The following is a 23056-nucleotide window of genomic DNA, read 5'->3' on the forward strand; positions in this document are numbered from 1 at the left end:
TGTTGTCCGTGAACACCTGCACGACACTTCCCCTGACAGAGGGAAGGAAGGCTTTCAGTGCAAGTCGGATCGCTCTCAACTCCAACAGGTTGATGTGGAGACGAGACTCCGCCGGAGACCAGAGGCCTCTGATCTCCGCCTCCCCCATATGGCCACCCCATCCCAGGAGGGACGCATCCGTCACTACGACATGCTCCGGGTGGGGAAGGGAGAGGCTCTTGCCCTTGACCCAATCGCGGTCCGTGAGCCACCACTGCAACTGCTGTGCAGTGCCCTCCGAGATCAAGACATGGTCGGACAGGTTGCCGTGATGCTGGGCCCACTGAAACTTCAGGTCCCACTGCAGAGCCCGCATGCGTCGCCTGGCGTGATGCACTAGTAGGATGCAGGAGGCCATCAGCCCCAGAAGCCGCAACACTAGCCTGACCGGAACCCAGGATAGAGGCCGAAAGATGGGAATCAGGGCCTGAATATCCCGGACCCGCTGTTCCGGTGGATAGACCCGGAACTGCGCTGAATCGAGAACCGCTCCGATGAAGAGGAGCTTCTGAGAGGGGCTCAGGTGTGACTTCGGCACGTTGATGGAAAATTACAGCAAATGCAGGAGATCCGCCGTAGTCTGGAGGTAGGAGACGACTGCCTGGGGCCACCCGCCTTCAACAACCAGTCGTCGAGATAGGGGAAGACTGGAACCCCTGATCTGCGCAGATGAGCTGCGACCACCGCCATCACTTTCGTGAACACCCGAGGGGCACTGGTATGGCCGAAGGGGAGCACGGTAAACTGAAAGTGCTCTTGACCCACCGTGAACCGCAGGTAACGCCGGTGGGCCGGCAGGACGGGGATGTGGAAATATGCGTCCTGCAAGTCCAACGCTACCATCCAGTCTCCCGGGTCTAGGGCAGCTAGAACCTGAGCCAAAGTTAACATCTTGAACCTTTCATTCCGGAGGAAGGCATTGACGTTCCGGAGGTCCAAGATAGGGCGTAGGCCCCCTTTGCCCTTCTTGGGAACCAGAAAGTAGTGGGAATAACAACCACGACCTACTTCTGGGCTCGGAACGCGCTCGACGGCCCCCTTGGCCAAGAGGGCCGAAACTTCCTCGTGGAGAAGATTCAAATGATCCCCCGAGATACGGTGGTGCTGCGGTGGCATGGCTGGAGGGGTCGTCTCGAAGGGGAGGGAGTAGCCCCTTCGGACGATTTGCAGCACCCACCTGTCCGATGTGATGGACCGCCAGTGGGGCAGGTGATGGCGAACTCTGCCGCCCACTGGCGTGGAATGGGCCTGAAAGCTCGGACTAGGAAGGCTTTGAGGCGGATGCTGTCGGGGTAAATGTGGGCTGACGCGTCGACCTCCAGAACCGCCTCGGCGGAAACCACGTCCGCGACCGCGCGCAGGTTGGTTCTGCGGCTGGTGGCTAGGCGGACGTGAGGAGGCACCCCTTCCTTGGCCACGAAAGGGGCGAAAGGCGGAAGTTTGCGACCGCGGGGCCGAGAGGCCCAAGGACTTGGCCGTAGCCCGGGAGTCCTTAAAGCGATTCAGCGCACTGTCCGCTTTCTCGCCAAAAAGGCGAGTGCCATCAAAGGGCATGTCCATGAGAGTGCTCTGGACATCACCCGAAAAGGACGTGGACCGCAGCCAGGCGTGACGTCTAAGCGCCACCGTGGTAGAAATCGCCCTACCCAGCGAGTCCGTAGTGTCAAGCCCACATCGGATAGCATGTCGTGCTGCATCCCTCCCATCGGACAGAGCCTGGGTAAGTCGTGTCTGGACCTCCTCCAGACACAGGGGCAGCACGTCCTCCACCGTATCCCACAGAGAGTGGGAATAACGGTCCAAGAGACAGGCAGTGTTCAAAGACCGCAGGCCCAAACTAAGGGAGGAGAACAGCTTTTTGCCAAACTGTTCCAGTCTCTTGGAATCCCGGTCCGGCGGAGCGGTCGGGAAGGAGGATTGGGAGGTAGAGGCCTGGATAACCAGGCTCTCGGGGGTAGGGTGTTGGGACAGAAAACTGGGGTCGCCCGGAGCAGGGCGGTGGTGCCTGGAGACGTTCCTGTCCACAGGAGGAACTGTGGAGGGCTTGGACCAGGTGCCCTGCAGAACGTCAATGAGGGCCTCATTGAATTGCAGCAGAGGCTCAGTGAAGCTTGCTGCAGACTGAAGCACCTCAGTGAGGACGTTAGTCCTCACAGCCACGGCAGGTAGCTCGAGCCCAAGGGCTGCAGCCGCCTTGCGCAGCACCACAGAGAAAGCAGCACCCTCCTCCGAAGCCACAGTCGGAGGAGAGATGAATCCAGTGTCTGGAGAGGTATCCAGGCCACTGGCCTCCCCCAGACCATCTGCCCAGTCCTGGGACAGCTGAGCCTGAACGGCCATAGGATCCTCGGATCCCTCCCAGTCACCCCCGTCATCCGATTCCTGGTATGCAGGAGGAAGGATTGGAGCCGGGCGATAGACATAATGTGTCTCCAGCGGCGCCGAACGCGGCGTCCATAGACGCCGTAACGGCGCCGGGCCCGAAGCGGAGCTGAACTGGGGCTCGACGCCGAGCGGAACCGGCGTCGGAGGTGGTAGCGGTGTCGACGCCGGCGGAGGAGGCGAGACGAGGTCGACCGGCGTCGGCGGGGACTCGGGAACGGGTCCCTCGGGCACTTGCGGCGTCGAGGCCGGAGCCGTCGACGGCGCCGGGGCCGGAGCCGCCGGCAGGCAAGGTTGCCCAGTCGGGTCCGCGGGGCCCGAAGGCGCACCAGCGGGCGTCGACGGCGGAGCCAGGTTCCTCATGGCCGAGAGGAAGGCACTGACTTCCGCCGGCGTCGCGTCAGTCCCAGGGACCGGTGGGTATGGGGACTTGCGCGGGGCCTGCGGCTCCGCCGGAGCCGCGGGTGTGGAACCACCCTGACCCTCAGCCGAATCGCGCGACCGGCGAGGGGAGTCCGAAGAGCGGTGTCGCCTCTTGGACTTCTTGGAGTGCTTCGACTTACCCGAAGACTTGGATCCCGACGATCGATGATGACGTCGGCTGCGGCTCCGCGACCGATCCTTGGACCTCCTCCTGGACCGGGATCGAGAGGGGCGCGGAGCCGAGTGGCGACGCTCGAGAAGCTTACGGGACCGCTCCCGTCTAGCCTTCGAGGTCAGGGCCTTGCAGTCCGAACACGACGCCGCGTCGTGGTCGAGGCCCAAGCCGTAAAGGCACCGGCGGTGATGGTCCCTAACCGACATCAAGCGGTTGCAGTCAGCACAGGCTTTAAAACCAGGCATCCTACCGGCACCGGAGTCGAGACAAGATCAAAAAGGATCAAAAAACTTAGTCAAAAAAGACTAAAAGGGGTAGCTGCGCTTACTGGCGCGGAAAAAAGAAGAACTGACGTCAGCGCGCGAGGGCGGCGTCTAAGTATTGCGACGACGTCATTCCGGCGCACGACGCCGACGACGGACGCGGAGCCGCAGACGACGCCTAGCGACGCGCAAGGGGTATTGCTGACGAAAAATCTTCCGGATCCAGTCTGACGCCTGGGGATATTCTAAGGTGAGGAATCTAACTAACGTGTTTCTTTCAGATATATACTTTCTCAGAATGAGATGCTTTATATAAATATTTTTGCAATATGTAATTGACTTTTGTAAACAGTTACAAGTGGTTGCAATAGGCAACACTTTTTTAAACACAATAATGCATTGAGTTCAATGGAAGTTTCATGCTATTTGCCACAGATTACTTTTGGAATTCCAAGACTGGATCCTAGATTCAGTCCTGGGTCAGTACTCAGAATCAAGTGATGCAAGTCGACTTAATTACTGTAATGATTTTTAAACAATATTTAGCTATTTTAAAAGTTGACAGAAAATATTTCAAAGAAAACAGTCAATGGTTCCCTATGGAAGAAAATTCAAGTTGCAGGTACAGTATGTTCTCGTTACTTTTGTAATCCAGTACTGGGTGCCTAGACTCAGTACTGGGACCTTTATCCAAAACAGGTAAGTAATTACGTTTTCAGATATTATACGATTTTTGTAGAATATTTAAAGATTGCAGAAATCGACACTTAGAAGAAATTTCACAGAAAAACAGTCAATGGTTTCCTATGGAAGAAAATTGAGTTAAGGGTAAGTACAGTTGTAAGTATTTTTCAGAGTCAGTGCTGGGCACCAAGATCCAGCACTGGGAGCTCACCTAAGAGCAGGTGAGTAATTTTGTTTGTTACTCGGCTGATTTTTGGTGAATAATTTAAGATTTGAAAAGTACACACTTAGAAGAAATTTCAGGAAAAAGCCAGTCAATGTTACCCAATGAGGAAAATAGAGTTTGCGGTTTAAGGGTAAGTACTCGACTGGCAGAGTTGAGGTTCTGGGCATAGACTCAGGGGTCCCCCAGGGTCAGGTAGGTACAGTTGGTTCACCCTCAGCGGCTCTAAGGCGGCCGGGTGCAGAGAGAGTTAGGCCCAATGTTATCCTATGAGGGATAGGGGGGCCTTGGTTGGTGGCTGCTGACTGGCAAGCCACGCGGCTCTGGGAGCTGGGCTCCTGGTCACTTACTCAGGGCAAGTGGGGAAGTAGGTAGGTGTAGAGGTTTCACTGCCAGGGCCACTCGGGCGGCTGGGTGCAGAGTGCTTTTGAGCCTTCAGGCGCTCAATTGATTTCAATGGGAAATCTCCGATTTAGAAAAAGACTGCAAGCTCGGGGACGAGGACTCTTCAGGTGCCACCACCACTTCGAGAGGTAAGTTGGGTAGTTGGAGGATAGGTAGGTAACCCGGGATTGGGCACAAGGGGCAGTGGGGCGCCGCGTGCAAGGGTGCCTTTTGGTGTCGGGAAATCTTACCCTCGGTTGATCGCGGTGGGGGGGCATCTTGTTCTGAGGCTGCAGGCTTCTTCAGGAGTGTCGAGGGAGGTCCTTGGGTGCCGGACTCGGGGTCACAGTCGCCGTGGGGTCGTCCTCAGGGTCTTTGTTCACTCCGGCACTGGCCAGGCTTGGCTGGTGCAGAGTGTGCTGGGTTTGCGGTTCCGGGCTGCTGCCAGGGATTAGAGGTAGGTTTTGAGTAGAGCCTCTACTCATGGGAGTCCCAGGGGCTTAGAGCCAAGAGGTAGCCAGGTCCTCCGGGGTTTGTGAGGTTGCTGGCCACAAGAGATGCCGGGTTGGAGCAGGAGCAGGTTCGAGGGTCGAAAGGCCGGTAGGGCTGGGGCCAAAGCAGTTGGTGTCTTCCTCTTTTTAGCAGCTGCAGGGCAGGTCTTCTTTCTTCTTGCTCTTCTTTGTAGTTTGGAATCTGGAATCTGGGGAAGGAAGGTTCAGGGTGCCCCTAAATACTAGATTTAGGGGCGTTACAGGTAGGTGAAGGGCAGGGGCCAATGGGTCCCTGTCCTGGGGTGGGTACACCCCCTATCCGGCCTCTCTCCTGTGGGAGGGGGGCAGGAGCCTAGTCCTGATTGGGCAGGGCTTCCCATCTTCAAGAAGGCGAGAGCCCGGAGATGTGCTTCACCTCGCCTTCCCCACCTGAGGGGTGGGGTTGGCAGGCTGGCACATCCCCTGTCCTTATTTGGGGTTTCCGGACAAGCTTCCCGCCAGAGTGGGGGGTTGCAGTGGCCTGGGGAAGCTCACAGAGGCGGCATGCCTTTGAAGCTTCCCCCTGCCCATCCTGGGGGAGGAGATTTAGCACCTCGCCCAGGATGTGCATTGTTGCAGACCCAGGAGAGCAGGGGCTCTCCTACCCAGGGGTCCAGCAACATGTCTGCTGTGTGGCAGCCTCAGAACAGACGTGGATTGTAGGTTTAGGTTTCAGGGGGCCTCTCTAAGATGCCCTCTGTGGTGCTTTGTACATTAAATCACACACTGGCATCAGTGTGGATTTAATGTGCTGAGCAAACTTCTCAGTCTTCAGTGCTGCCATTATGGTGCTGTGGAGTTCGTGTTTGACAAGCTCCCAGCACCATATACTCTTAGCTGGCAGCACTGCACTTACAGGACCCAGGAATGGACCTGGGTACTGTAGGAGCACAGGGCTCCTGCCTCTGTGCTCACACCACTGGCATAGGGCACCCAGCTAGAGGGGTGGCTGATGTATGCCAGGGCAATGTAGTTTGTGGGCATGGCACACAGGGATGTGTGCCATGTCGACTCTCTGTTTTGTCTTGTATCCAGACACTCAGCCTGCAAGAGCAGTGTGTGTGTGTTAGGGTACAGGGCCTCTAAGGGGGGCACAATGAGTGCCGCAGCCCTTAGAGGCCTTCCCTGGTCACAAGGCCCTGGGTACCTAGGGTACCATTTACCAGGGGCTGACATGTGGCCAGGGTTTGCCAATTTGGGTTTTGGCTGTTAGGCAGTTTTTAGTGAAGGAACACAGGCCCTGGGCACCTGATTGGCAGGAGCCCAGGGCACAACAAGGAAAAGTGCATCAGCTATTAGGCAAAAAAGAAGGGGGGGGGGGTTACTACAACAGAAACCCACTTTCTTACACAAGCCCCCCCCCCCCCCCCCACCAGCCCAAAGGCCAGGAAACTTCTGCCAATGCTGGGAGAGTCTACCTAGTCTTTCAGGCGAGGAAGAGTTGGGGAAGTGGTTTGAAAGTTGCAGGGCCTACTCTGCCTTATATCCTTCTGTCCAGGCTAGTCCCTTTGGGGAGCTGGCCTCTCATCAGTGTCAGGACCTAATTCCCAAGGCTCCTCTCCTTGTCTTTTAGGGTCCTTGTCCCATCTTTTTATTTTGGGTTTAGAGGTGCATACCTCTGTAATTTCTAACTTAGCCAGGGCTAGGCCCAGCTTACCCACAGAGGTTACCCACAGCTGGAGAAACCCCACCATGACCAATAAGGTCAGGGGGCCTGACTTGCTATTTGGCAGGGGGTTAGGCCACCATGCCAAGGATAGGGCTGCCATGAAGGCTAACACCCAGCAGAGGCTGCTGACAGCTGTCAGTGTCCAGAACCACACCTTTAGCTTCTGACTGGTAAGTGAGGAAGCTATCTTATAGGTCTCCTTGGGTCCTGCCTGTTGGTCTGTTTGAGGATGTGGGGTCACTACTCTTTGTAGGGAACACCCCTTCTCCACCCTTTGTTCTGCCACCTGAGGAGCCACTAACTCAGGCTGGATAGTTGCCTGACAAGTCAGGTCTTGTTGTTGGTTAGGGGGGGCAGTACCAGTGCCATTGTTGGAGTTTTCCCTCACTGGGATAGAATCTCCCTGGCTCTCTGCAACTGTGGCTAACAGTTGCCCACCTTTCCTACCCTGTTTCTTCTCACTCTTTTGGGACTCAGCTGAACTGACTGCAGGTTGAGCCACCACAGGTTCTTTGGGCGTGGCCTGGCATTGGGCCAGCACCTCTCTTTGGCTCAGTTCCACATCTAAGTGGTCATTTCCCAAGAGACAATCAAGGGGGAGATTTTACTGACTATCATTTTTCTCCATCTAAGGGACCCAGCTGTGGCTAGGGGCACTATAGCCACAGGCCTAACAGTGACTTTCCCTGGGACAGTTCTTACCCTTCTTGTTTCCCCTGGGACATACTGGTGTGGGAATACCAACCTGTCATGTACCACAGTGTGACTGGCACAGGTATCTCTCAGGGCAGTGGCTGGGATTCCATTCACCAGTAGGTGGTGGAAGTGTCTACTCCCCTCTGGGATCTCCAGCTTGCTTCTTGGGCCCATTCCCCAGTTGAAAGCTAGGAGGACTTCCTCATCTGAGGACCCTCCCTCCCAAGCTACACTGGCAACCCGTGGGCTACACTAGTCACCCCTGGAGCTGTACTAGGGATCTTGTTTTTAGGACAGCTAGAGTCCTGGGTGTGGTGTCCAGACTTCTGACAGTTGAAACACCATATTCTGTTGGGATCCCAACTCTTACCTTGGTACCCTGGTTTAGTTTGTGAGGTGTCTTTGGGCCCACCCTCCTGGTCAGGTTTTTGGGGGGCTACCTGGGACTCCTTACTTTTACCCACAAGGGTTTCACTCTCTTTCTTCTGGGGAGGCTTTGGGACCACTTTGTTTTGGTCACTCCCAGTGGACGTCCTAGTCACCCTAGTCTTGACCCAGTGGTCTGCCTTTTTTCCCCAATTCTTGGGGAGAAATTAGACCTAGGTCTACCAAATGCTGATGCAACTTTTCATTTGTGCAGTTACTTAATATATGTTCCTTCATGAATAAATAGTACAATCCAGCAAAATCCTGCACACCATGTCCAGCTAACCAACCATCCAGTGTCTTTACTGAGAAGTCTACAAAGTCAATCCAGGACTGGGTCTGGGTTTTGTGAGCCCCCCTGAATCTAATTCTATACTCCTCAGTAGTGAATCCAAATCCCTCAATCAGAGCCCTCCTCATGAGGTCATAGGACCCTGCCTCTGGCCCAGAGAGGGTCAGAAGCCTGTCTCTGCAGTTACCACAGAACAGTTCCCACAGGAGTGCCCCCCAGAGAGGTTTCATTACTTTTCTGATATCACAAGCCCTCTCAAAGGCTGTGAACCATTTGGTGATGTCATCACCTTCCTCAAACTTGGGGACAATCCCTTTGGGGATTTTAGGTTCAGAAGTTTCCTGCCAATCCTTGTTTTTATTGTTGCTGCCACCATTGATGGGTGCTAAACCCATCTCTCTCCTTTCTTTTTCTAGAGCCAGGAACTTGGTCTCTAGCTCTACTCTTTTGGCCAGCCTTGCTTAAAGGCTGTCCTCTTAACTGGTGGGTCCCCCAGTGTTCTCTCTGGTACCAGAGCCACCTATGTAGTCTCTAGGTGCCCAGATGCCAATCCTTGGATTGGAGGGTATGGGTGCCCTCTCCTCCCTAGGGAATAGTATGGGGAGGTTATTGTCAACCTCCTCTGCTTCCCCTTCTCATCTGACTGGCCATCACCATGTTCAGATGGGTGGTCCTTAGCATACTCAGCCAAGAGCTCCTGGAGCCCTAGTTTGGTTGGATGCAGGCCCATTGGTAAATGTTTAAGTTTGCATAAGGACCTCAATTCCTTGAAAGACAAGTGTAAGTAAGGTGTGAGGTCGAGCTCCTCCACCAGGTCCATGTTCTTATTGTCACTAACAGCTGGGTTTGTTTGAGACATTCTAACCTGACAGTTCTAATCCTCTACCCTGACTATAGTGACTTTTTTTATTTTTCTAAAATTCTAATGGGACTTAAGCAAGGCCCTAGCAAGACTTTTAGTAATTTTGGAAAAGACCAATCAGAATTCTAAAGGCAATTTTTAAGAGTTCTGTCGTGTGATCAGATGGTAACCAAGTAGTCCAACAAATGCAAGTTTGTATCCCACCGCTAATCCACCAATGTGAGAAAGTGGCTCTGTATATACTGTTCCCAAATAGGTACAGGGTGTACAGAGTCCACAGTCCACAAGGGTTTGACAGAGGTTAAAGTTAGATATAACCTTACTCTCTAAAGTGGTAGATTGGTCGAGTAGTAAGGCAGTACCAGAGGACAGTGTAAAGCATTTGTAGTACACACTCAGTCAGCAAATGGTCTCACACACTCAATAACTGAACTCTAGGCCAATGGTTTATATATAAAAAAATATATACTCGTTTTATTTTAGAACCAACAATTAGAATTAAAATATACTTTCTCAGAATGAGATGCTTTATATAAATACTTTTGCAATATGTAATTGACTTTTGTAAACAGTTACAAGTGGTTGCAATAGGCAACACTATTTTAAACACAATAATGCATGGAGTTCAATGGACGTTTCATGTTATTTGCCACAGATTACTTTTAGGATTACTTTTAGAATTCCAGGACTGGATCCTAGATTCAGTCCTGGGTCAGTACTCAGAATCAAGTGATGCAAGTCGACTTAATTACTGTAATGATTTTTAAACAATAGTTAGCTATTTTAAAAGTTGACACTTCGAAAATATTTCAAAGAAAACAGTCAATCATTCCCTATGGAAGAAAATTCTAGTTGCAGGTACAGTATGTTCTCGTTACTTTTGTAATCCAGTACTGGGTGCCTAGACTCAGTACTGGGACCTTTATCCAAAACAGGTAAGTAATTACGTTTTCAGATATTATACGAATTTTGAAGAATATTTAAAGATTGCAGAAATCGACACTTAGAAGAAATTTCACAGAAAAACAGTCAATGGTTTCCTATGGAAGAAAATTGAGTTAAGGGTAAGTACAGTTGTAAGTATTTTTCAGAGTCAGAGCTGGGCACCAAGATCCAGCACTGGGAGCTCACCTAAGAGCAGTTGAGTAATTTCGTTTGTTACTCGGCTAATTTTTGGTGAATATTTTAACCCTTTCGCTGCGGCGGGAATTCCGCCGCAGCGCTTGGGGGTGCGGGGGGGGCAGCGTGGTGGTGCTGTGCTCATGACGGAGCGGTTCTGTCATGACTCCGCCCAGTTGCGTTGTCCCCCCGCACAGGCGGGGAAACCGCGCCGCGTGGGCGGAGCGGCCGCCAACGGTCGTGGCATGACGGAACCGCTCCGTCATGAGCACACGGCAACCGTGGCTCATGACGGAGCGGTTCCGTCATGAGCGGGGAAGGGGTTAAGATTTGAAAAGTCCACACTTAGAAGAAATTTCAGGAAAAAGCCAGTCAATGTTACCCTATGAGGAAAATAGAGTTTGCGGTTTAAGGGTAAGTACTCGACTGGCAGAGTTGAGGTTCTGGGCATAGACTCAGGGGTCCCCCAGGGTCAGGTAAGTACAGTTGGTTCACCCTCAGCGGCTCTAGGGCGGCCGGGTGCAGAGAGAGTTAGGCCCAATGTTATCCTATGAGGGATAGGGGGGCCTTGGTTGGTGGCTGCTGACTGGCAAGCCACGCGGCTCTGGGAGCTGGGCTCCTGGGTCACTTACTCAGGGCAAGTGGGGAAGTAGGTAGGTGTAGAGTTTTCACTGCCAGGGCCACTCGGGCGGCTGGGTGCAGAGTGCTTTTGAGCCTTCGGGCGCTCAATTGATTTCAATGGGAAATCTCCGATTTAGAAAAAGACTGCAAGCTCGGGGACGAGGACTCTTCAGGTGCCACCACCACTTCGAGAGGTATGTTGGGTAGTTGGAGGATAGGTAGGTACCACGGGATGGGCACAGGGGGCAATGGGGCGCCGCGTGCAGGGGTGCCTTTCGGTGTCGGGAAATCTTACCCTCTGTTGATCGCGGTGGGGGGGCACCTTGTTCTGAGGCTGCAGGCTTCTTCAGGAGTGTCGAGGGAGGTCCTTGGGTGCCGGACTTGGGGTCACAGTCGCCGTGGGGTCGTCCTCAGGGTCTTTGTTCACTCCGGCACTGGCCAGCCTTGGCTGGTGCAGAGTGTGCTGGGTTCGCGGTTCCGGGCTGCTGCCAGGGATTAGAGGTAGGTTTTGAGTAGAGCCTCTACTCATGGGAGTCCCAGGGGCTTAGAGCCAAGAGGTAGCCAGGTCCTCCGGGGTTTGTGAGGTTGCTGGCCACAAGAGATGCCGGGTTGGAGCAGGAGCAGATTCGAGGGTTAACAGGCCGGCTGGGCAGGGGCCAAAGCAGTTTGTGTCTTCCTCTTTTTAGCAGCTGCAGGGCAGGTCTTCTTTCTTCTTGCTCTTCTTTGTAGTTTGGAATCTGGAATCTGGGGAAGGAAGGTTCAGGGTGCCCCTAAATACTAGATTTAGGGGCGTTACAGGTAGGTGAAGGGCAGGGGCCAATGGGTCCCTGTCCTGGGGTGGGTTCACCCCCTATCCTGCCTCTCTCCTGTGGGAGGGGGGCTGGAGCCTAGTCCTGATTGGGCAGGGCTTCCCATCTTCAAGATGGCGAGAGCCCGGAGATGTGCTTCACCTCGCCTTCCCCACCTGAGAGGTGGGGTTGGCAGGCTGGCACATCCCCTGTCCTTATTTGGGGTTTCCGGCCAAGCTTCCCGCCAGAGTGGGGGGTTGCAGTGGCCTGGGGAAGCTCACAGAGGCGGCATGCCTTTGAAGCTTCCCCCTGCCCATCCTGGGGGAGGAGATTTAGCACCTCGCCCAGGATGTGCATTGTTGCAAACCCAGGAGAGCAGGGGTTCTCCTACCCAGGGGTCCAGCAACATATCTGCTGTGTGGCAGCCTAGGCAGCCTCAGAACAGACGTGGATTGTAGGTTTAGGTTTCAGGGGGCCTCTCTAAGATGCCCTCTGTGGTGCTTTGTACAATAAATCACACACTGGCATCAGTGTGGATTTAATGTGCTGAGCAGTTTGATACCAAACTTCTCAGTGCTGCCATTATGGTGCTGTAGAGTTCGTGTTTGACAAGCTCCCAGCACCATATACTCTTAGCTGGCACCACTGCACTTACAGGACCCAGGAATGGACCTGGGTACTGTAGGAGCACAGGGTTCCTGCCTCTGTGCCCACACCACTGGCATAGGGCACCCAGCTAGAGGGGTGGCTGATGTATGCCAGGGCAGTGTAGGTTGTGGGCATGGCACACAGGGATGTGTGCCATGTCGACTCTCTGTTTTGTCTTGTATACAGACACTCAGCCTGCAAGAGCAGTGTGTGTGTGTTAGGGTACAGGGCCTCTAAGGGTGGCACAATGAGTGCTGCAGCCCTTAGAGGCCTTCCCTGGTCACAAGGCCCTGGGTACCTAGGGTACCATTTACCAGGGGCTGACATGTGACCAGGGTTTGCCAATTTGGGTTTTGGCTGTTAGGCAGTTTTTAGGGAAGGAACACAGGCCCTGGGCACCTGATTGGCAGGAGCCCAGGGCACAACAAGGAAAAGTGCATCAGCTATTAGGCAAAAAAAAAAGGGGGGGGGGTTACTGCAACAGAAACCCACTTTCTTACAACTATCCTAAGTGTGTGATCTGCAACTCATATGCCTCGAACATTAAGTTAGCCGTAAGTATGGTTGTAATTACTTATCAAGGTCAGTGCTGGGCACCAAGATCCAGCACTGGGATTACTTCGAATAGCAGGTGAGTATTTACGATTTCGTTACTCGGTTGATTTTAGGTGAATATTTTAAAGTTTAGAAACTCCTCAATTAGAAGAATTTTTAAGTGAAACCAGCCAATGTTACCCTATGGAAGAAAAGTGAGGTATCGGCTTTTGGGTAAGTACTCCACTGGCAGAGTAAAGGTTCTGGGCATAGACTCTGGGGTCTCCCAGGGTCAGGTAATTACAGTTGTTACACCCTCAGCGACACAGGGGCAGCCGGGTGCAGAGTGAGGTAGGCGCAATGTTACCCTATGGGAGGCAGGGGGTCCGTGGTTGGTGGCTGCTGGCTAGCAGGCTACGTGGCTGTGGGAGCTGGGCTCCTGGTCACATGCTCAGGGCAAATGGGGAAGTAGGTTAGAGTAGAAGTTGCACTGCCAGGGCCACTCGGGCGGCTGGGTGCAGGGTGCTTTTGAGCCGTCTGGCGCTCAATGGATTGCAATGGAGAAGCTCAAAAACGAACAAAGGCTGCAAGCTTAGGGACAAAGATTCGTCAGGTGTGACCACCACTTCGAGAGGTAAGTTGGGTAGTTGGAGGATAGGTAGGTATCCAGGAGTTGGGCACAGGGGGCCGCAGGGTGCCAGGTGCAGGGGTGCCTCTTGGTGTCGGGAAATCTTACCCTCTGTTGATAGCGGTGGGGGGGGGGGGGGGTCCGTGGTTCTGAGGCTGCAGGCGTCGTCAGGAGCGTCGAGGTGGGTCCTTGGGTGCCGGATTCTGGGTCACAGTCGCTGGGGGGACGTCCTAGTGGTCTTTGTCCACTCCAGCACACGCCAGGCTTGGCGGGTGCAGAGTGTGCAGGGTTCGCGGTTCCTGGCTGATGCCAGGGGTCAGTTACTTGCTTTGAGCAGTGCCACTGCTCGTGGGAGTCCCACATGCTCAGAGTCACAAGGTAGCCAGGTCCTCCGGGGTTTGTGAGGTTGCTGGCCACGGGAGATGCCGAGATTTAGCAGGAGCAGGTTCGAGAGTCGACAGGCCGGTAGGGCTGGGGCCAAAGAGTTGGTGTTATCCTCTTGTTAGCAGCTGCACGGCAGGTCTTCTTTCTTCTTAATCTTCTTTGCTGTTTCGGAATCTGGCTCTAAGGAAGGAAGGTTCAGGGTGCCCCTAAATACTAAATTTAGGGGAGTTACAGGTAGGTAAAGGGCAGGGACCACTGGGTCTCTGCCCTGGGGTGGGAACACCCCCTATCCAGCCACTCTCCTGTGGGAGGGGGGCAGTGGCCTAGTCCTGATTGGGCAGGGCTCCCCATCTTCAAGATGACGAGAGCCCGGAGATGTGCTTCACCTCGCCTTCCCCACCTGAGCGGTGGGGTTGGCAGAGGCTGGCACACCCCCTGTCCTTCCTTGGGGTTTCCGGCCAGTCTTCCCGCCAGAGTGGGGGTTTGGAACCGGTAGGGGCCAGGTGCTGAGTACAGCAAGTGGCCTGGAGAAGCTCACAAAGGCGGCATGCCTTTGAAGCTTCCCCTGCCCATCCTGGAGGAGGAGACCTAGCACCTCGCCCAGTATGTGCATTGTTGCAGGCCCATGAAAGCGGATGGCTCTCTACCCAGGGGAACAGCAACATGTCTGCTGTGTGGCAGCCTAGGCAGCCCATCAGACCAGACATGGATTGTAGGTTAGGTTCAGGGGGCATCTCTAAGATGCCCTCTGTTGTGCATTGTATATTAAACCCTGCACTGGCATCAGTGCGGGTTTAATGTGCTAAGAAGTTTGATACCAAACTTCTCAGTCTTCAGTGAAGCCATCATGGTGCTGTGGAGTTCGTGTTGACGATCTCCCAGCACCATATACTCTTAATGGCAGCACTGCACTTACAATGTCGAATAATGAATATGCTACTTACCAGTATGCATCTGTTCTTGGCATGTAGGGCTGCTGACATTCATATCTGTGCATAGATCGCCGCCTAGTGTTGGGTCCGGATGTTTGCACGTTGTTGTCCTGGAAGAGTCTTCGAAGTATCCTTGGATAGGTGACTCCTCCCCTGGACTACAGTGCGCATGGGCATCCCCTCCATCCTCAGATTGTTTTTCGCCATTGTGGCAGTGATGGAGTAGATACAGAAAGTGATGACCATGCTTTACAGTAATTCTGAGAGCTGCAGCTGCGACAGGCGCCGGGGAGGAGGGAGGGCGATATGAATGTCAGCAGCCCTACATGCCAAGAACAGATGCATACTGGTAAGTAGCATATTCAGTTCGAGGCATGTGGGCTGCTGAATTCATATCTGTGCATAGAATGTATAGCAGTGCCCTCTATTAGCGGCGGCTACCTGTGCCAGCTGCAGCGGTCTGAAAAAGAGTTTTTAGAACAGCCTGTCCTACAGCTGCCTGCTGTTTTGACTGCACATCTACACAATAGTGTTTAGTAAAAGTGTGTGTAGTGGACCATGTGGCTGCTCTGCATATATCATGCAGGGGAATATTTCCTAGAAAAGCCATGGAAGCCCCTAACTTACGTGTTGAGTGGGCTCGTGGTGGAATAGTTAATGTGCGTTTTGCCTTTTGATAACAGATTTGAATACACTTAACTATCCATCTGGCTATCCCTGCTTTGGAGATGGCGTTACCTTTGTGGTGCGGGGCAAAGGCAACGAACAGTTGTTTTGTCTTCCTGAAGGGTTTAGTCCTGTCGATGTAGTACATGAGGGCCCTCCGTACATCTAGTGTATGGAGTGCCCTTTCTGCGACAGTTTGCGGGTTTTGGAAGAAAACGGGCAGTTCGATAGTCTGATTCATGTGGAACTGCGATATTACTTTGGGCATGAATTTTGGGTTGGTACGTAGTACGACCCTGTTGGCATGAACCTGTATAAATGGCTCTTGAACGGTTAGTGCCTGGAGTTCACTAACTCTTCTTAAGGAAGTGATCGCTACCAGGAAAGCTACTTTCCAGGTGAGGAATTGAATCTCGCATGAGTGTAGAGGTTCAAAGGGCGGACCCATTAGGCGTGTGAGGACCAGGTTGAGGTTCCACATTGGAGCCGGTGGGTGACTAGGTGGAATGACTCGTTTGAGTCCTTCCAAGAATGCTTTGATGGCAGGCACTCTGAATAGAGAGAGGTGCTGCCTGGTTTGCAGATAGGCTGATATTGCGGTCAAATGGACACGTATAGAGGTGTACGCCAGATTGCATCGGTATAGGTGTAATAGGTAGCAAATGATGTTTTGGATGGATGCGTCCAGCGGGTTAATGTCATTATTACTGCAATAAATGACGAACCTTTTCCATTTGGCTGCATAGCAAGCTCTTGTAGTGGGTCTTCTGGCCTCCTTGATGATGTCCATACAGTCAGGTGGCAGGTTGAGATAGCCAAACTCTAGGACTTCAGGAGCCAGATTGCCAGGTTCAGCTGTTGCGGATCTGGGTGCTGAATCTCTCCATGGTTCTGCGTCAAATTAGCGGGTTTGATCCGCAGCCTTTGATGCGGCACCACGGAAAGTTCGAGGAAGGTGGTGTACCACGGCTGGCGTGCCCACGTAGGAGCAACTAGGACGAGTGTCAGGGAGTGTTGTCTGAGTTTGCGAGCCACCAGTGGTATCAACGGCGCTGGGGGAAAAGCGTACGCAAATCTGCCGGACCAGTTCATCCATATCGCATTGCCCTGCGACTGCGGATGTGGGAACCTGGCGGCAAAGCTTTGGCATTTTGCGTTTTCGCTTGTGGCGAACAGGTCTATCTCCGGATGACCCCACTGCTGGAAGTACGGCTGGAGTACTGATGGGTGTAACTCCCACTCGTGCATCTGGTGGCTGTGTCTGCTGAGCAGATCCGCCATCTGGTTGTCCTTGCCGGGGAGGTGTTCCGCCATGAGGAACATGTTCCTTTGAATGGCCCACTTCCACATGCTCTGAGCCAGATGAGACTACTGTGGAGAGTGTGTTCCTCCCTGTTTCTGTATGTAGTACATTGCGGTCATGTTGTCCGTCCGGATCAACACGACCTTGTTGCACAGATGTACCTTGAATGCCTTCATGGCCAGGAAGATTGCCATCAGTTCCAGAAGGTTGATGTGCATCTTCTTCTGTTGTGTCGTCCATAGTCCCTGCACTGTGTAGTGGAGTACATGAGCTCCCCATCCCTGGAGAGAAGCGTCCGCTGTCAGTACTATTTGTGGAACAGGCTCTTGGAACGGTCGGCCCTTGCAAAGGTTTTGTGGAGTCCACCAATGCAGAGAGTTGTATGCCCGACCGCTCACCAACACTAGGTCTTTCAACTGTCCTTGAGCCTGATTCCACTGACGTGCTAGGCACTCCTGAAGCGGGCGCATATGTAATCTCGCGTGTGGGACTATGAAGATGCAGGAGGCCATCATGCCTATCAACTGCATGAACACTCGCGCTGGAAGTGAGTGTTTGGGTTTGAACTTGGAGATCAGCAGTTGCATGCTGTTGATCCTCACTAAATTTGGCTGAGCTGTGGCCGCCAGAGTGTCTATAGTCGCACCTAGGTACTGTTGTACGTGTGCGGGCTGGAGATGGGACTTTGGGTAATTTAGTGAGAATCCCAGACTGTGAAGAAGGTGAATGGTGCGGGACATGTGGCTGGCACATTGCTGGGCTGACTTCGCTTGAACGAGCCAGTCGTCCAGGTAGGGGTAGACGTGTATGTGCTGTCTCCGTAGATGTGCTGCCACCGTAGCTAGGCACTTCGTGAAAACCCTGGGCGCTGTTGTCACGCCGAAGGGAAGGACTTCGAACTGGTAATGCTGACCCTGAACAGTAAACCTGAGGTATTTTTTGTGTGAGGGGTGAATGGGGATGTGGAAATACGCATCCTTGAGGTCCAGCGTGGCTAGGAAGTCTCCCTGCTTGAGAAGCGGAAGGACTTGCTGGAGAGTGAGCATGTGAAAGTGCTCTGAAAGAATGTACCGGTTCAGGGGTCTTAGGTCTAATATAGGTCTGAGTGACCCGTCCTTTTTTGGTATTAAGAAGTAGAGGGAGTACACTCCCGTACCCTGCTCGTGGACGGGTACGACCTCTATAGCGCCTTTTAGAAGCATACTTTGCACCTCCTGCTGTAAGAGCGTTAAGTGCTCTGAGGACATAGGACGGTTTCTTGGTGGTATTGTGGGTGGAGTGGAGGTTAACTCCAGACAGTAACCGTATTTGACAATATCTTTGACCCACCTGTCCGTGGTGATGGAGTTCCACGTGGACAGGAACCTTTGTAGCCTTCCCCCGACAGGTGTTATGTGGTCGGGAGGAAGGGAGAGGGCGTCACTGCTTGTTTTTGGAGGAGGACCTGGTGTTGCCGTAGCCGCGTCCTCTGCCCTTTGTACTGGAGCCACGATATCCACCTCGGGTGTTTTTATCGTAGGTGGTCTGTGTATTGCCTTTGTTATACGTTTGTTGTGACCCCTGTCCTCTACCTGCTCCCTTGTTTCCGGGGCGACGAAAGGAGCCGCTCCGAAAGGACTGAGTTTGGAGGGCGCCCATGGACTTTGCAGTGTCTGTGTCCTTTTTGATCTTCTCAAGGGTGGTGTCGACCTCCGGCCCGAATAAATAGTCGGGGTTGACAGGCTGGTTGAGTATATTATTTTGTACCTCAGGCTTGAATCCAGAGATTCGTAACCAGGCATGTCGTCGCAGCATGACGCTTGTGTTTATGGCCCTGGCAGCTGTGTCAGCGGCATCTAGTGCACACTTGATGGAAGCATTCGTGAGTAGCTGTCCTTCTCTGATGAGAATTTCTGCGCCTTCTTTGAACTGGTCAGGGAGATGTTGGAATAGTTGCTCCAACGTGTCATAGTGCGCTCTATCATAGCGAGCAAGGAGCGCTTGAGTGTTGGCTATGCGCCATATGTTGGCAGCTTGGGCGGCAACTCGCTTGCCAGAGGTCTCTAACACCTTGGACTCTTTGTCCGGGGGAGGAGCGTCACCTGTCGTTTGCGAGTGTGCCCTCTTGCGAGCATTCGCTACGACAATGGAGTCTAGTGGTAATTGGCCTCTGATGTAAGTAGGATCCCCAGGTGCTGATCGGTATTTCTTATCAATCCTGGGGTTTATCACTCGTGCCCTGGTGGGTTCCTTGAAAATGTCCTTGGCTGGTTTGAGGACTCCTTTCAACATGGGCAGAGTCTTTACATGCCTTTCTGAGGATGCGAAAGTGTCCATAAGAAAGTCATCTTCGATGGTGTCAGAGTGAAGCTGCACCCCATGGTTATTCGCAGCACGTTCAATAAGAGCATTGAAGGCTGCAGTATCCTCTGTGGGAGATGTTTTTGCCCCATAGAGTTGTGGGTCCTGTGCATCGAGAGGTGCACCTGGGTCTACAGGGTCGCCCCAAGTGTGATCAGGGTCCTGCTGGTCATCAGGGTCTATGTCTCCACGGTAGGGGATTTGGTCCTCCATGTAGTCCTCCAACGCATCCGTGTCGGAGTGTGTGGGAGAGAATAATTGTGGATCCTGGTAGGATGAGTGGAAAGGTTCATAAAGGACAGGTTCTGATTCCACAGGCAGCTTCCTTTTTAGTGGGATCCTGAAAGGGTCCAACGGTGGTTCCGAAGTTATTCTCCGCTCGTGGAGAATCATTCTGCCAGTGTTGGCGTCGATGACATGTGCCGGAGACGTCTCGGCAGGTGTAATCGTGGTCTGGGTGACCCGTGTCCTGAGTTGGAATATCTTCGGGATTGTGGACGGAGGCAAGCCAAAGGTAATGTTGGCTGGCACCGAAGAGGCTGCCGGAGCGTCGATCGGTCCGGAACCCGACGGGTCCTGGAGGGCAGTCTTTGTTTTGCTGCTTTGTGCCGCAACGGGTCGCGCTTGGAGCGCCTTTGAGGCTTTTGCACCGACCAGGTTCGTAGAGGCGGCCGTGGACTTTTTCGGCGCCGGTGGTTCATCGAGTCGAGGTGTGGAAATGACCGTCGACGTTTTCGATGCGTGAGGCTTTGGTGTTGTCGAGGGAGCGATGCGAGACGTAGCAGGCAGTGCGGTCCTCGGTGTCGGTGGCGCCGGGAGTTGAGCAGGCTTGTTGGCGCCGAAGGCCTTTTTCCGTACGTCGACTCCGACGTCGCCCGCTTCAAGTTCGGCACCGAAGTCTCTCTTGGTGCGCTCGGTGCCGACGCGTTTCACTGGCGTCGAAGGCGTGGAAGGCCTCGATCCGACTAGCGCCACTTTCGGTTTCGGTTTCGTTTGAACCGGTGCAGCTTTCGGTTTCGTAGAAGTGAAACCAGCCGGTTTAGGCAGTAATGGCTGCCGCTTAATGTCCGAGGCCGGGCCCGAGGGCGGGGCCGAAGAACTGCGGGATGGGTTTCGGGTAAGGCCCGAAGGCGATCCCTCGACCGGAGCCATAGACTGTGGCACTGGGCTTTCTTCGGTCTGAACAGGCAGGCCTTGTTCATCATTGGAGCTACTCTCTTCGACCCCTAAGGCCTCCTCGTCATCTCCTACCTCGGTGTCGTCTTCACCTCTGTGGAAGAGTGATTCGTCGACTTCGTCCGATCCGGAGTCGTGTTCGGAAACGGGACTGGAGGGTAGGACTTCCAATTCTTTGACATCTTCGGCCTCGTTGAAGATGTCCGCTGGTGCCGGTGCCGCGTGCTGCGCTTCGAGTCTCGCCGCTCGTCGATTCCGTAGAGTCTTTTTGGAACGGAACCGGGCACAGGCCATGCATGTCGATTCGTCGAGGTCCGGCGAAAGGCATTTGTTGCACACCGGATGGACGTCGATGTGGGGGTACTTCGCATTGCACACCGGACACCTCTTGAATGGCGTCCTCGATTCCATCGTCGAAGTAGTCGATGGACAGGTAAATGCGAAAAAAGTCGGCCCTGAAAGTTAGTAAACTAACAAGGTGGTATCGAAAACCGATCGATAAACAGTACCGACGCGAACTAAAGGCCTTTTGGCCTCGACAAAGTTTTTTCCTAACTTGAGCTAAGATAGCACATCCGAACCCAATGGCGGAAAAAAACAATCTGAGGATGGAGGGGATGCCCATGCGCACTGTAGTCCAGGGGAGGAGTCACCTATCCAAGGATACTTCGAAGACTCTTCCAGGACAACAACGTGCAAACATCCGGACCCAACACTAGGCGGCGATCTATGCACAGATATGAATTCAGCAGCCCACATGCCTCGAACTGGACTTAGACACTGTAGGGGTACAGGGCTCATGCTCCTGTACCCACACCACTGGCATAGGGCACCCAGCTAGAGGGGTAGCTGATGTATGCCAGGGCAGTGTATGTTGTGGGCATGGCACACAGGGATGTGTGCCATGTCGACTCTCTGTTTTGTTCTATACCCAGACACTCAGCCTGCAAAGTCAGTGTGTTTGTGTCAGGGTACAGGGCCTCTAAGGGTGGCACAATAAGTGCTGCAGCCCACAGGGGCCTTCCCTGGTCACAAGGCCCTGGGTACCTAGTGTACCATTTACCAGGGGCGGACATGTGGCCAGGGTTAGCCAATTTGGGTTTTAGGTTTCAGCACAGTTTTCAGGGAAGGAACTTAGGCCCTGGGCACCTGATTGGCAGGAGTCCAGGGCACACTCAGTCAAAGTACATTCAGCAAAAAGTGGGGGTATACCATGCAAGAAAGATGGCACTTTCTCACACTAAAACAATGTATTATGTATGAAACAAGGTATCAGTAAGAACTTGACAAACATTTAAATTACCTTTGGTTGCTTCGGCGAACATAATTATCACCATCAACAGGCTTGCGGTAAGTTGTGAGTGCTTCATTAAGTTGCTCTTCCATCAATTCAACATACTTAAGATTATATTCCTATAATAATAATAATAATATTATTTGTTAACATCAACGCAAAGCACATCAAGTTACAAACTGCCCTGTTTTGTCAAAGCTCACCATTTTACATAAAATTGGTTTAGATACAAAGTTGAATAGTTCTAACATCTTGTGATCTTAACGGGTGCCACCTTTAGTAAATCGCCGATGTGGATAAATATGTGGGTCTTCTATTTGTTTTATAAAAGTGTAGTCAAAACTCAAAATAGTCATGAAAGAACTGACAGAAAAAAACATGCCTACGATTTAGACTACAATCCTAGGAAGCACTAGAGTTGTGATGGATAATCTGGGAAACAGACAGCTGACTTCCACATGTTACAGTAAGCAACATGGGAGTAAGCAATAGTGTATCATGGGGAGATGGACATGCAATCTAGTTTACAGCTAATTCTAATATCGGTGTATCAGCAAAGCATTAAGTTATTTAGCGTTGGTCTAATCTCAGCACCTACGTGTTTCAGAGAGAAGGAAGAAGGGGGATCAGTGCATCAAGCAATTTGGGAATGTGATGCTATTGAACAAGTTACTTACCTTCGGTAACGATGTATCTGTAAGAAACATTAGTTAGTTAGATTCCTCACCTTAGAATATCCCCAGGCGTCAGACTGGATCCGGAAGATTTTTCGTCAGCAATACCCTTTGCGCGTCGCTAGGCGTCGTCTGCGGCTCCGTGTCCGTCGTCGGCGTCGTGCGCCGGAATGACGTCGGAGTACTTAGACGCCGCCCTCGCGCGCTGACGTCAGTTCTTGTACATAGCTTTCCGCGCCAGGAACGCAGAGCCATGCAAAGACCGACACTGGTGCCAAAAATAAAATCTAGGGGCCTGAAAAGGATATCCTTAACCCTAGATGTCAGTTCGCAGAACGGGGAGGATGGGTGGGTCGGTGAGGAATCTAACTAACTAATGTTTCTTACAGATACATCGTTACCGAAGGTAAATAACTTGTTCATTTGAAAGAAACACGTTAGTTAGATTCCTCACCTTAGAATAGATACCCAAGCAATACCATCCCCGGTGGTGGGTCTGCGAACCAAGATCACACCAGAAAGTCCTGGAGGACAGAACGGCCAAAGAAGCCATCCCTCCGGACTTGGCTGTCAAGGCAATAATGTCTGGCAAACGTGTGTAGCGAAGCCCACGTTGCCGCCTGACAGATGTCCTGCAAAGGGACACCCCGTCCCAAAGCAGTAGTAGCCGCCGTGGCCCGAGTAGAATGGGCGCGCAGCCCAACAGGAGGGTCCTTTTTTGCCAAGGAATAACAAATTTTGATGCACAAAACGACCCACCGAGAGATGGTCCGTTTGTGCACAGCTTTCCCCTTCTTAGCACCCACGTATCCAACGAAAAGTTGGTCGTCCACCCGGAACTGCTTTGTGCGGTCCAGATAAAAGGAGAGCGCACGTTTTGGGTCCAGACGGTGGAGCCCCT

General features: G+C 52.9%; 1 protein-coding gene across 4 annotated transcripts in view; it reads right to left on the reverse strand.

The window, feature by feature from the left end:
* Nucleotides 1-23056, reverse strand: part of RICTOR (RPTOR independent companion of MTOR complex 2) — a 1453900-nt gene that overhangs the window by 932721 nt on the left and 498123 nt on the right. For all 4 annotated transcript variants that reach the window (XM_085631131.1, XM_085631133.1, XM_085631132.1 and 1 more), the window contains exon 26: nucleotides 21491-21600. In XM_085631131.1, the coding sequence (XP_085487257.1) occupies nucleotides 21491-21600 (110 nt within the window). The remainder of the gene's footprint in view (nucleotides 1-21490; nucleotides 21601-23056) is intronic.

Source organism: Triturus cristatus, chromosome 2_1 (assembly GCF_964204655.1).
Source record: "Triturus cristatus chromosome 2_1, aTriCri1.1, whole genome shotgun sequence".
Lineage (NCBI taxonomy): Eukaryota > Metazoa > Chordata > Amphibia > Caudata > Salamandridae > Triturus > Triturus cristatus.